Source organism: Crocodylus porosus, unplaced genomic scaffold (assembly GCF_001723895.1).
Source record: "Crocodylus porosus isolate Cpor-Errol unplaced genomic scaffold, CroPor_comp1, whole genome shotgun sequence".
Classification (NCBI taxonomy): Eukaryota; Metazoa; Chordata; order Crocodylia; family Crocodylidae; genus Crocodylus; species Crocodylus porosus.
In genome coordinates, this window is record NW_017728943.1 from 130,644,759 (window position 1) to 130,658,806 (window position 14,048).

A 14,048-nucleotide genomic window follows, 5' to 3' on the forward strand; every position below is an offset into this window, starting at 1 on the left:
GTTTCCCACTCATTACACTCCAAATGGTTTTATTTTGAAATTGCCACGGTCTCCCAGAGGGAACCATTGGACCTCACAGTGTTGCAGCCCAGCTGCACAGCTGGCCAGGAAGGGCGGACTGCCAGCACACAGGCCAGCTCAATATGTCTGCTGCTTCAGCCTTCCCCACCCCTCGCTGCTGATTAGTTGAGAGGGCTGCCTGTCATGCAGCCCCGTCCCTCTTCAGTTGGACAGCACATGACAGACAGCCTTCACAGCTAATCAGTGGTGAGGGGCAGGGCCACTGGGGTGGCCTCTGGAGGGAGGCACGGTGCGGGCCAGCATAATCAACCCATGAATATGGCAACCAGCCCCACAGTCTCCCCACAAAATCAGTCAGTTGCCTCCTTGAGTTATGTAAATCTCTACTTATGAAAGAGGTAATGATGATGAAGTGATTATATCACTTCAAATCCTTGCATGTGGGCCTCTTCTGAATAGGCTAGGACTATACACAGGCATTATGCACATGGAGTTGTTTTCAGACCAAGTCTAGATGCCTCAAGGCAACTGAAAACAGGCTATACTATTTCTTTCACCTTCCAAGCTGGCAGTTAAAATCCATAATAGGTCACTAGTATCCTCCCATTATTACAGCATTGAACAGCTCTCTGCTGCTTTATGATATGAGTTAAGAGGCCTGAACCCAGATTCTGGTGAACAGATTTCATGTCACAAAACAAGCTTCCACACGTGGTAGTACCAGCAGGGAAACCAAGGATTCATTGCCTTTTGTGGCTGAACTGTGGAGGTGGCCGCCAACCCACAAATCTGGATTTGAGGTGCTCGAGTAGAGAAACGTGAAGAAGCTTGCATTGCTTATTCTTTGGATGAGCAAATCACTGTCAGTGCAGCAATTTCCAGCAGCAGCATATTGACATTTTTGTTCTCATATACATTCCAAGGACTTCCACCACTTAACCTTTTAAACAGTGTAGCATATTTTTTTCATACAAAGTGAAAGTCAACCACAGAATAACATTAATTTTGTATTGCATCTTAAATGGACAAAAGCCCCAAACAGTATACTTAAGATTGAAAATGCATCCTCCTCTCCCCACATCTTGGGCTTGGGTTTTGCAGTCCTTGCTGAGATGGTTCCCAACTGAGAGATAAATGGTAGTACCTGTGGGGTATTAATTGTGCCCCAGGAGCTCCCCATATCTTGATACAATACAGAATTGCTGCATTTGCTGAGTTTTTGTTGATTTCAGACAGAGCAGCAATGTCTTTCATCTCGGCTTTGTTTTCTTTGTGAGGGATGCGTAAGGCACAAGTCTGTAGGAATTTCTTTGTATGAACACATTTTATAGAAAATACTTTAAAAATAGGAGCTTACTGCTGTTCCAAAGAAACATTTCACACTGAGATTTTGCTTTTTCATTTATTATGAAGTTATATTAATGTGTGAAGGTAGACATCCATAGACAATGATGCGGCCAGGAGCCCAGGGTAGCTGTGGCTTCCAGTGGCCTCTGTGTCACTAACTAGCATGATTGTGCAGCTGCAGCGACATCCATTTTTTTTCCCATGAGGCACTCCCAAGTTGGTGTCTGGGGCAGCTTCCCCAAGCTCCCCACCCTAGTTACTGCTGTAAAAAATAGTCCCAGTATGGATAGTTACAGACTGGAGTATTCTTGACTGTACAAGATCTGGATGGAAGGGATTTTTAATTCCATTTTTCTTGGCAGACTTTATTGCTTTACATTTTTGCAGACTTTTTTCTTTCTTTCTTTTCTCTGCTAGTGACCGGTCCCACGTCTCCATTACAATCTGTCATGCACACTCAGCTTCAACGGGCAACAGAATTGCCACACAATGGACAGCCAGTAACCTGTGCACATGTGGTCATTTCACATCCACCTACTGTAAATATGGACAGGTGAGAACATCATTGGGAGTATAAAGTGTGAAGGATTTAAAAATAATTATTTCCTGATATTCCCATGCATGTGAAGCTGGTTAAAGGTAAACACCCCTCTCCATTGTTGGTCTGTAAGGAAACGGTTCCCACAGTGTTCTGAAGTTACCCACTTTGATCAGTTGTAGGGATTAAATTTGTAAAAATAGCATTTGTAATCTTTGCAGTATTATTTGAAAGTATAGTATCTTATTTGCCAACAAGCATTTTAGTGATGAAATTTTAATGTGGAAGGGCAATTTTTATTTGTTCTTGAGAGAGCGGCTGCCTCTCCCTCATACAGAAAATAATTTTCTTGAAATAATTGTGCATTTACAACCTTACTTCTCCTCCATGCAATATGGAGTGCCATGCTTTTAGAGTAGAGATATTGATCTATAAGCTGTTCAAGGTGTTAATAAGCTTGGATTACTTCACAACAGGGGTGGGCAATTATTTCACCTGGAGGGCCACTTAATGACTTTTGTGAGCTCTTGAGGGCTGCGAGGGTAGCAATGCCCCTTGACAAGTGCACTGCCCCCTGATTGCCATGTTGGGACCAGAAGCCCTTCCCCTAACCCTTGACCTTTGCTACCAGAAATCCCTCCCCTTGCCTCCTGGAAGTACTCCCTTTTTTGGAGGTGGGAGGGAGGGTTGCCATCTTGGAACTGGGGGTGGAAAAACCAAATTGTATACTAGATATCAAATATCTGTTTATAAAATGTTTTAATTTTATTTCTAACAAATATTTTTGTCCTGATTTACATGTGGTTTGCATAGTATATATAGAGGTGATAGCATAATAGCTCAAAACCATCTTAGTCTTGTATATAGTGTGTGGGGTGTGGTTGGGGGGTGTTGGTGTGGGATTTGTGGGAGGGTGTGTGTGGGCTTTGAGAAGGGATGGGGGTATCCCTGCCAGCATGTGGGGTTCCCAGCACTACAAGTGGGAGCCGTGCACCATTAGGTCGGTCCAGGCCGGCTCCATGCCTCCACATGGGGCTTCCAGCACTCCAGCTGGGAGCTGCACATAGAGGCATGAAGCCAGCCTGGACCGACCCAATGGCACACAGCTCCTGAAAGGTGTGCTGGAAGCCGCAAGTGGCAGCATGGAGCCTGCCTGGCCCAATCCCTCCTGGCTGGAGTGCTGGGAGCTGCATAGTCATGCTCCATTGGACCAAGCTGGCTCCTTGCTTCTACATGGGGCCAAATAGAATGGCCTGGTGGGTCGAATCTGGCCCGTGGGCTGAATTTTGCCTGCACCTGCTTTACAAGGTAGTTGACATGAGACAGAAAATTATCTTGTTAATTAGAAACCTTTATTCCTCTATGGCAGTGGTTTTTGGAAGTTTAGCATTTGATGTTAGCAGTGCCATGTAGCCATGGGACAAGTTGTACAGTTTCTGTTGACATACGTGTGATATTTCATAGTTTCATAGTTGGTAGGGTCAGAAGGGACCTGAGCAGATCATCAAGTCTGACCCCCTGCCATGGCAGGAAAGAGTACTGGGGTCAAACGACCCCAGCAAGCTGATTGTCTAGTGATTTGTGTTACCAGACTTAATATTAGACATTAGGGGCAAGAATAATCCATTCTCTTAAGAGAGTGTTTACTGAGCACAGCAATTTGCAATGTCAGGCAAAGAACAACAGAAAAACTCCACCTAAGCTAAAACACAGCCCAATAAGACACAGTGGCAACAAATAAAACTTAGCCTAACTTAAAATCCAATATAATAAGCCAAAAAGAACAGAAAGCCTTCCATAATCCTGAGGGCAAGATTGTCTGCTTGCAGTCAGGTATTCAGAAAATCTTTCTGAGAGACCTGCAGGTCATCCCGGGTGGTGAGGGCAGTCCCACAGGCCTTATCCTTGCCTTGGTTTTTATAGGCAATTTGCACCTTCTCCTTCACGTTTATCATATATCCCACGTCTCTCACAACTCTGTCTCTTGTCTCTTCTTAGGGATTCCAGTTTCTCTCCCTGTTCTACTTTGAAATCTAAATGTAGCCTCCTGCCTTCTTCCCCTCCCCTGCTACCTCAGGTCACACACCTAACCTTGTCACATAGCTTCAGAATCTGTTAAAGGGCTCATACTTGTTATGGCTGTGCCAGGTCTTTGCCAAGCGAAAGCTGGTGTTACGTGGCTTGATCTGTCAGTTTATTTCAGTTTCAGTATTTGCTCTTCTCATATTTGGCTTTCTGCAAGGCAATTATCTCATTGTGTGTTCATGTTTTATGCAGGTACTGCCAAAATATCAATGAAAAATCAGAATATGAGAAGCTGGCAAACAAACCATTATGGCCAGCATGCACTGCAGTATGATTGGCACTAATTAAAAGAGGAGCTCGTCCTCCATCAATCTCTCCATATGCCTGTGGGATTCTTAGCCTCCTGTCATATTGACAAGGATGTTCCTGCTGAGAAAAGTTCTGGCAGTGACACTGAGCACTGAAGCATGCTAGATGAACTGCATAAAGCCATTTTGCAATTGTATAAGGCAGCTACTAAATGCTAATTATTTCTCCATTTTAAATGCATCTTGATGATTATAATACAATATGTGCCTCCCTAATAATGACTGTCAGGTAGCATCATATTCAGTGTAGAAAGAACCTGCAAGCAGGCAGAGTGAGAAAGGAATAAATACAACCTACCAGCATCAACAGAAATAGAAGCCAGGTAGTACTATACAAAAAAAAGCAGCAACATGGAAAATGATGCTGCTGAATGACTCGGTGTCTTTAGGAAATGTCTGAAGTGGATTATATGTCAAATAAGGTTTGGCTTAGGCCAAAAAAGGTCTTGCATTTGGTTTTAGAAGGCTTTGATACAATAGCTTGAGTTCTTTTCTTTTTGCAAAGCCCGAGTAAATGGGTTTGCACAGGGAAGTATCCAACAGAATTCCTAGGGGATGGGAGCAACAACAAAGCTTCTCACTGTAGTCCACAGGTTTTAGGAGCCTTTACAGCTATTACTCTTATCTCCCAGAAAAATTAAATTTAACAGCTAATTGCTCTGCACAGTGATGCATCCACTGACTAAAGCTCTCTATGTGCACTCCCCACATACCACGTTATGCTGATTTGTGTTTGGTGATGTACAAGGATCAAAGTCAACACATCTTGTACAATTTGGAACCCACCTTGCCCTCCCATTACAACTTGGGTTGTATTTTGCACCATCAGTGCTTCTTAGGAAGATGAGTAGGGGGCATGGTCAAGATTTGGCCTCTAGTAATTGCATAATTTTAAATAGTCTATGGATTGAATTTCTGGATTCAGAATGTTTGAAATCCTCCCGTTTCCCAATGGAGCCCAAGTCAAGAAGCAGGGAGCATTTAGGCTGATTTATTTATTACTGTGGTGTATGCTCCCCTACTTTAGAACTCTGCTTGCTCAGAGACCCAGACTACAGGTCTGGGTGCTGGGGCCAGGACCTAAATCCCATTTCATGTCCATGTGAACAAAGACATTGGAAAATAAAGGGGACAGGAGCCAAATAAGCAATTAATAGTTTCATAGTTGGTAGGGTCAGAAGGGACCTGAGCAGATCATCAAGTCTGACCCCCTGTCATGGGCAGGAAAGAGTGCTGGGGTCAAACGACCCTGGCAAGGCGTCTGTCTAGCCTTCTTCTGAAGACTCCTAGGGTAGGAGTGAGCACCACTTCCCTTGGAAGTTGGTTCCAGATCTAAGCTGCCCTGACTGTGAAGTAGCGCCTCCTGATATCTAGCCTGAATCCACTCTGCCAACTTATGGCCATTATTCCTTTTTACTCCCAGTAGTGCTCAGGGAAACAGGGACTCTCCCATTGCCTCCTGGTCTCCCTTGGCCACCAGATCCCCTCTCAGCCTTCTCTTGTGGAGGCTGACCAGGTTCAGGTCCCATAGCCTGTCCTCATAGGGCCTGCCTTGCTGACCCCTGATCATACGAGTGGCCCTCCTCTGGACCCTCTCCATGTTGTCCACATCCCTCTTGAAGTGTTGAATCCCATCTTATTCTCATCCGCCAACCCCTGTAACCTGTCCAGATCCAATTGCAGCCTGTCCATCCCTTCTAGCTTGCCCACCTCTCCCTACCTCTTAGTGTCATCTGTGAATTTGAACAAGGTGCAGTTGATTCTAGTGATTCATTACTTTCTTTTGATTAGCTTTATTGCTCTCATTATCCTGCTAGGATAGTGTTAGTAGGGTGACCACCTTTTCAAAATGCAAAGACGAGACATATGCCTGCCTCCCTCACCCCCCACAGGTGTCATGGCCTGAGCAGAACTAAGCAGAGCCCATGGAGACAGGGGAGGATGTGGGCCTGCCTGCTACAGGTCTCAGGGCTCCCCACTCTGCTGCCCTCCTCCTGAGGCCTCTGCAGGCCAGTGGGTTAAACCTGTTACAGGAAGGTGGAGAGGTTTGGTGGTGGTGCTGCTGCTGCTGCTGCCAGAAACCCGTGCTAACCATGCTGCTGTGGCAATGCACTCCCTGCCCACCATGGCAAGGCACCAGCAACAGCAGTGGCAGCATGGAGTATACACAGCAGTGGGGAGCCAGCCTCCTCCCTGCCACCCCAGACAAGCCACCTGTGACTCTGTCCCACTTCTCCAACTGGGCCCCCATTCTGGCCCTGGGCCCCATATACCACCCCAGCTGGGCAGCACCCCCAGCGCCAGCCGCCAACCCTGCCCCATTCTCTCTCTCATCATGGGGACCTTAGGCGGCCCCATTCCCAGCCCCATGCCCCGTCCCACTCCCTATAGACTTACCTGCAGACAGCTGGGGGAGCTGCTCTCTGTTGCCTGGCTGTATTGCTGGCCACGTGCATGTGATGCACCCCCTGCATCCTGCTCCCCCTAGCCCCAAACATCTCCTTGCAGACCAGAACTTTGCCAGCCTGCAAGGGGAAGCCCATGATTTCCCACATTTTGCTCTTTCAAAGGACAAAATCCGCATTTTCCACAGTGAAGGGACAAAACAAAAAAAATATGGTGTCATCAGTCACTTTCCATGACCATAATGTGTGTATTAATGCTCTGGTGAACCCGACTGTCATACCTAGGTATAACATATGGAAATAAAATCAGCAAGTTCATTGAATACATCTCCTGCACTGCAATGGAACATTATTGAACAGAACAGGTCTGAAAATTATCTCTGTGATAAGTATGTAGTATGACTATTAGTTGAGTAACTGAGTTTTAGAAGGCAGTAAATCACTCTAGATTCATACTGTCTTTTCCACTTGTAATTTTGCTTGTTCAGAATGCATTTCTTTCAGTGTGATATCTTGATATTGACAGATCAGCTGGAATATATTCATGTAGACATTATCCAGGTTCTAATGAAGGGTATGCTAGAGTGCTGAGGGCCTTTTTTCAGTCCCAGTTAGCTCTGAGATTTTTTTCCTAAGAAGCAGAAATTTGCTTTAGGGAGAAAAGAAGTTTGGGTTGCTAATAAGAGTGAAAGTTAATCCTCGGTTCATTAGCTTACCACTGCCCCAACAACTTTGGGCACTGAACAGCAATGAAACTGAACATCCTCTAAAATGTGAGGAATATTGGGTTTCAGTTTGTGATTGTTTGTTAGACACATCTATGAACTGTATTAGGAAATTATATTTATATTTATGCTTCTAGTAATCTCAATCCAGAAAAAAACCCAAATGAGAATGGAATGTCTGTGCAGAATGACAGCTTTGAAGAGATCATAAACTTACCCATTGGATCTAAAGCATCCAGATTAGATTCCTTGAACAATGATGGAAGCAATAGCCCTGGAATTCCTTTAAATCCAATTTTAGCCTTTGATGATAAGGGGACTCTATTGCCTCAGGTAGATACTGTTCAAACACATCAGACAGCAGGTAGGTTTGCTCTACATTATTAAAAAATTGTAATGTTGTAATATTGCACCTTGTAATAGACAGAAAATATGAAGTATTTAATTGATGTACATAACCAGATTGCTAATTTAAACCCCTTAGGCTGTAAGCTTTTTGGAGCATGGAACATGTCTTACTATGCGCTTGCAAAGGTGTGTGTACTTGCAGAGTACTATGGGAATTGTGTTGAATCTTAAGTTTAATTTCAGAGAGTTCCTAGTTACCCCTGCATTCATTGCCTTGTGAGGCTACATTAAAATGTTTGTGTGATGCTTTTACCTGGCAGCATGGCATAGCAAATACACAATTAGCTGCTTGAGAACTGCCAGCCTGTTCCACATCTTCAAATGTAAAACTGTGATATGCTCTTCATGGGGGGGAGGGGAGGGGAGTGGGATATAACTGCTGGCTTTGTGATTCAAATTCTGAATAACTCCCCTTATCAGGTTATTTTCTGATATTTGCTACAAAAGGTTTTGTCTGCAGCCACAGTCAGTGCAGAGCAGCAGACTTACTTTTTATCTATTGGGTATGAACAGAAGCATGAATAGTGCAAGGTAGATCAAACACAGGTGGCAACATTTTCCTCCTCAGTACACAGAAAATTTGAGCAAAAGGGTCAGTCATTGAAAGTGCTATGTAAACAGGATTTTTGGATAAATATCATTCCTGTCTGATAATCTGTTCTCCTTTTTTATTACCCTTTTATTACAGAGGTTATCTAACCATTTCTTCTGAACAACCAAAGGTGAAGTAAGCATCTCTGCAGCCAGTGGATTTCCTTCCATACTATGAAGGAGTGTTTTATTTTCTCTCCAGTTTTTCTAAAGATTTCTTGGATATCTTTTTGAAAGGACCTTAGCAAAACCAGCAGAAGAAATGATGGGGAATAGATTTGGAGTACCTTTCTATCTAATAGTTTTCACCATTAGAAATCATGCTTCATGTGCATTACTTAAAATTGCTTTTTCCAACAAGCCTCTTTATTTAGTAAATGGATACTTTCCGCATCTTTAAGACAAAGACACTGGAATCTGAAAGTAATGGGCTGGTAGGGGCAAAGGGCCTGATTTTTTTGTTTTGTTTTTTAAAGATGGGTATTTGGTTAAAAGATATAAATGTAAAAATTGGCAAAGAATCTTTTACATTTTCTGGATCTAATACTTGAAAAATAAACACCTCAGAGCCCTACAAGTAGGGCTAACATGGTGTTTCATTTAAACCTGTTGGTTTAAATGTTATTGCAGAGAACTCTAATTATGGGGGCAAAGTGTAGGCTTCTGTATCAGGTTCTTGTAAATGTAACGTGACATGGACATTCTGTAAATTCAGATGTCATTATGCTCTTCTTACCTTTTCTTTGGGGAAAAAAAAAGAAACAAAATGGAGCAGGTTTTAAAATGTGAAAATTTGAGAGCGTTATTTTTTCATGGACACAAGGAAAACCTGTTGTTCTCCTAGATGATGTATTTATGGATTTTGTTCAGTAAACAAAAATGAATAATTTAATTGAATAAATTAGAAAAATGTAATAAAATGATATTGCAAACTTGATTTTATTAGTTATATTCATGTTCACTCCACTGTAAAAGGTACACATGCACACACGATTCCAACTCCTGTGTAATGCTGCTGTTCCCAACAATGGAGGGAGTTTTCTTTGCCTTACCAGATGATGAAGATGGTGTGAAAACTCGATTGTAGGAGAAGATCCAAGAGCTTCTTGGTTTTGCTCGTTTCAGAGCAAACAGAAAATAATGGGTCAGTTGCTGCTTTATTTGTTTGTTTAATGTGCATTTTTAAAATGCAGTACATTTTACTGTAGGATAGTGACTAGAATCTTAACATTCCTCTTTATCCCACCGACACCAGTTTCACTTTCATCATCCCACCCATGTCACTTTTGCTGCTGCTGAGCATGACTAAAATTCTGGACCTTTTGTGTTTATGAACGGTGCTCTGATCAGTAGAAATTACTACTTATTCATTGTTCTTGAGAGATCCTACCAGGTCTTGATGCAGTATTCACTGAAGTCAACGGGGCAAATTCACAGCTGGTGTCAACTGAGGAGTTACAATTGTTCACACCAGTTGAGGATCTGCCCCAGGAAGATTCTTTTGATGAACTCCACTGGGCACTGGATCAGGCATATCAGGAGCAAAAGTGCAGAAAATCTATTAAAAGAGAAACTGTTTTAGTAAGAATGTTTTAATGGGCTGACTTAATACAGCTGCAAGATGTGTGTCTTACTATAAAGGAGATGGATTTAAGTCCTGGGGAGTTCACTTACCTGCCAGATCATAAAGCCATTCAGTCAGAATGTTTCAGTAATAGTTTGTGCTATAACAAAATTAATTGGGTTCCTTTTCCGCTTTCTTCACAGGTCTCCATGTATATAAATATTATACTTAAACACATGTAGTTTCTTTGAATCTATATAGCATGTAAGAACCAAATAAAATTTGTTTGAAATATTTATACTTTTTTATATTTTTGGTTGTCATGTTACGTTAGTTTGAACCAGGGACCAATTTGTTACAGCTACTCCTCTAATCCAAATGTGGCCAACCTGCAGTACACATGCCACAAGTGGCACAGGCAAGCTCTGTGTATAGATTGGGGAGCACAGTGGCAAATAGGGCAGGGAACAGAAAGCAGAATAGCAGATAAGGCAGGGAGCACAGGGCAAGAAGCAGAGTAACAGATGAGGCAGGGGAAGTGGCATTTAGAGAGGGCACAAGGTTTAATTTTGACATGCCTGCCAGAAACGTTGGCTCCCACTGCTCTAATCTTTTTGTTAGGCAAATAGTATGGGATCATTTACAACTAGGATTGGGCTGAGGAGTTGGTATGCAGAACTAGATTCAAATTAAGTTTAAGGATATAGGATTACACTTTGAGATATTATAAATTGTTCTCATTTGATTTTAAACCAAACCCCTTGATTCATCACTGAAGTCAATATGACTTAAGAAAGTGCATTACATAAAGGACTTTCATAAGTCCTTTGTTGAACTGGGACACTTTTCCTTTTGCGGTTTGAAATTTAATCCAAACAATAGGTGGTGTGTTCAGATTTAGGGATTTGAATTAGTATTCTAAAAAAATTCAAAGGAGCTGAGATTCAAAGTACTGGTTTTGCCCCATCTGTATTTACAAGAGGATTTTGAATTGAAAGAAAAAAGTAACTTTTGATCTCCTTTCAAGGGTAGTGGGGTGGGGGTGGCTGTTAGGTGATCATGGTATTTAATAGTGTCAGCTTCATAACTGCTGCCATCGCTAGTTCAACCATCTGCACAGTCAGATGCTGTGTGACTAATTCAGTAGGACAGATCTAGGAATTGTAAAAGCCTCACTTAAATTGTTAGAAAGTGTAGAGTCATAATCTTTCATAGCAACTAGATTATTGTGGATTAAACAGATTCACCTTATTGCTTTAATTAAGTCTCACAGCACAAAAATGAAGTTCTCACATAAGTGCTCTTTAGCAATTTTGTCCATTACGTTAATCATTGCATCACCAAAGCAGGGCTATTCATCATTACATTTTAGTTTATCTTACATTTTCTGTCTTCTGCTCATCATCTCATTCCCATTGGGCAATGTCCCTTTTTCCTTTCTGCCAGAGGTATATATGATGATTACGATCAGCTAAAACTACTAATACTATAGGAAGCACCAGAAGAACTGCTTTTAATGTGAGTACTTCTTTCTTGTTCCTAACATAGTTTCATAGACATTAGGGCTGGAAGGGACTTCAGAAGATCGAGTCCAGCCCCCTGCCCCAGGGGCAGGAAGTCAACAGGGATCATAGGATCCCAGCAAGGTAAACATCCAAGAACATATTGTCCTGTGTCCTACAGTAGCAAAGCCTTGTTTCTGCAATTAATATAAGTTCACCTGAAGGATAGTTCATTGATCTAAGGTTTGAAATCCAATTCTCCCTGGAATTACTTACTCAATTTGTGACCATGCCATTTCAGCACTTCATGCTACATCTGCTAATAAATTTAATACTCTGTAGTTAGGTGTTTTGGCATCTTGCAATATGAGAATTTTAAAAACAAGTTCCTGAATATTGTGTGTGGAAATGGAAATTTTTCTTCACTTTACATAAGCCTGGGTGTCCAAACATGGCTCCTGTTTTCCCTGCTTAACACTTTTTTTTATTTTTCTATAAGAAGATTTGAGTAAGCTGTGTCTTAGCTACTAATTGCCAGAAAGATTCTACTGTTATAAGGAACCAATTAGTAACAATAAAAAGAGCCTAGAGGAAGATTTTTCTAAGGCGCCATGCTGCTACCACAGCAGTTGCTGAGCACTTCATTTCCATGCTTTTCCAAATATCGCCCCCACATCCCCCCCATGTTCATTTTGCATCTCATTGCCAAAGACTCCTACATCTCTATAGACTGAAAGGTTTTGACAACCAATGGCCTAATCCCAGGCTGGGGGGCAGAGGGGAGGGGGAGCAAGTCTCAGCAATGCTTGCACAAATCAGTAGGTTTGGGAGGTATATGGCCCTCCTGGAACCAGGTCCTTGCCAGCATACATACTTCATACCTTTCTCTTAAACTGAGAAAGTGCTGGGTTCTCTAAGTTCTTGTATAACCAAAAGCAGGTACTAGACCTTTAGATGGATGAGTAAATAATGCCCCACAGAAAATAAATTTCAAGATGGACAAAAGTATTGGTCCTCTTCTCTCCTTCAGAGCCTGGAAGAATAGCAACCAGTTCTGCAAAATGTCTGAGATTCAAGGAAGTGAAGCCAAGAGTTAAGGAAGAACATGTTCATTCTTCTGGGGAAAGATTTCCCTCCCAGTGGTCCACCAACCTTCTTGGACTTCATAGAATCATAGAAGTAGGGTTGGAAGGGACCTTGTAGATCTTCAAGTCTGACCCCCTGCCTGGGCAGGAGAAAAACTGGGCTCAAATGATCCCAGCTAGGTAGGCATCAAGCCTCCTCTTAAAGACCCCCAGGGTAGGAGCCAGCACCACTTCCCTTGGAAGTTGGTTCCAGATCCTAGCCGCCCTGACCGTGAAGTAGTTCTTACGGATTTCTAATCTAAACCTCCTCTCTGACAACTTGTGGCCATTATTCCTTGTTATGCCAGGGGGCGCTAGGGGAAACAAGGTCTCTCCCAGACCCTTCTGGTCCCCCCTAGTGAGTTTATAGATAGTCACCAGGTCCCCCCTCAGCCTTCTCTTGTGAAGGCTGAACAGGTTCAGGTCCTGCAGTCTCTCATTGTAGGGTCTGCTCTGTTGTCCCTGGATCATGCGGGTGGCCCTCCTCTGGACCCTCTCAATGTTGTCCACGTCTCTCCTGAAGTGGGGCACACAAAACTGGACACAGTACTGCAGCTGTGGCCTGACCAGTGTTGCAAAGAGGGGGAGGATCATCTCCTTGATCCTAGAGATGCACTGTGGATGCACGACAAGGTCCGGTTAGCCCTGCCAACCGTGACCTTGTGTTGTCGGCCCATGTTCATCTTGGAGTCAGTAATGACTCCAAGATGCCTTTCTGCCTCCGTGCTCTCAAGAAGGGAGTTTCCCATCTTATAAGTGTGCTGTTGGTTACTACTGCCCAAGTGCAGCGCCCTCCACTTGTCAGTATTGACTTGTGGCATCTCTCATTGGACTTGAGGCACCCCTCCATCGTAACTTTTGTGAACTGAGCGGTGCCAAGTTTCAAAAACTAATTTATATGTTACAGTGCTTACCTACTTGGAAAATGACCAGGCAGCAACACAGGGATGCAATCAGGCATCCGGGGCAGAGGGCAGTGGACATTTGTTTGCCGCTGCAATCACTCTTGTAATTACACAACTGCCAACAGCAGACACTTTTTTGCCCTGTTCTGCTCCATGAGTTAATACCCAGGTGGTTGCCCCATTTGCTTCTCCTCAGTTATGGCACAGGGGCCAGGCATTGGCAGAGGCATCAACAAGCCTGAACCTGCGCTGACCAGCTTATCGCCTCATACCTTGCTTATCTCTTCACAACTCACAGAACCCTTCAAAGGACCTTGTGGCACCTCAGGTTGCTGTGGCACCGTGGTTGAGAATCAGTGCTCTGGCCCCTGTCCATGGGAGTGTATGAACCCACTGGTATTCTACTTGTGACCCAAACTGCATTCACTGAGCAAAGCAGCTTGTCTTGCTTCTGTTCACACATCTGGGAAATGTATCTAGATTTACTAAGGTGGTGTTGGTCCTTATTGGAGGGCAACACACTTC

General features: G+C 43.2%; 1 protein-coding gene across 9 annotated transcripts in view; it reads left to right on the forward strand.

Moving 5' to 3' along the window:
• The window catches only part of MAP7 (microtubule associated protein 7), a 182,323-nt gene extending 172,033 nt beyond the window's left edge, over positions 1 to 10,290 (forward strand). For all 9 annotated transcript variants that reach the window (XM_019550194.1, XM_019550192.1, XM_019550191.1 and 6 more), the window contains 3 exons: positions 1,786 to 1,921; positions 7,567 to 7,793; positions 8,526 to 10,290. In XM_019550194.1, the coding sequence (XP_019405739.1) occupies positions 1,786 to 1,921; positions 7,567 to 7,793; positions 8,526 to 8,536 (374 nt within the window). In that variant the 3' untranslated portion in view covers positions 8,537 to 10,290. The remainder of the gene's footprint in view (positions 1 to 1,785; positions 1,922 to 7,566; positions 7,794 to 8,525) is intronic.
• The last annotated feature ends 3,758 nt before the right edge of the window (positions 10,291 to 14,048 follow it).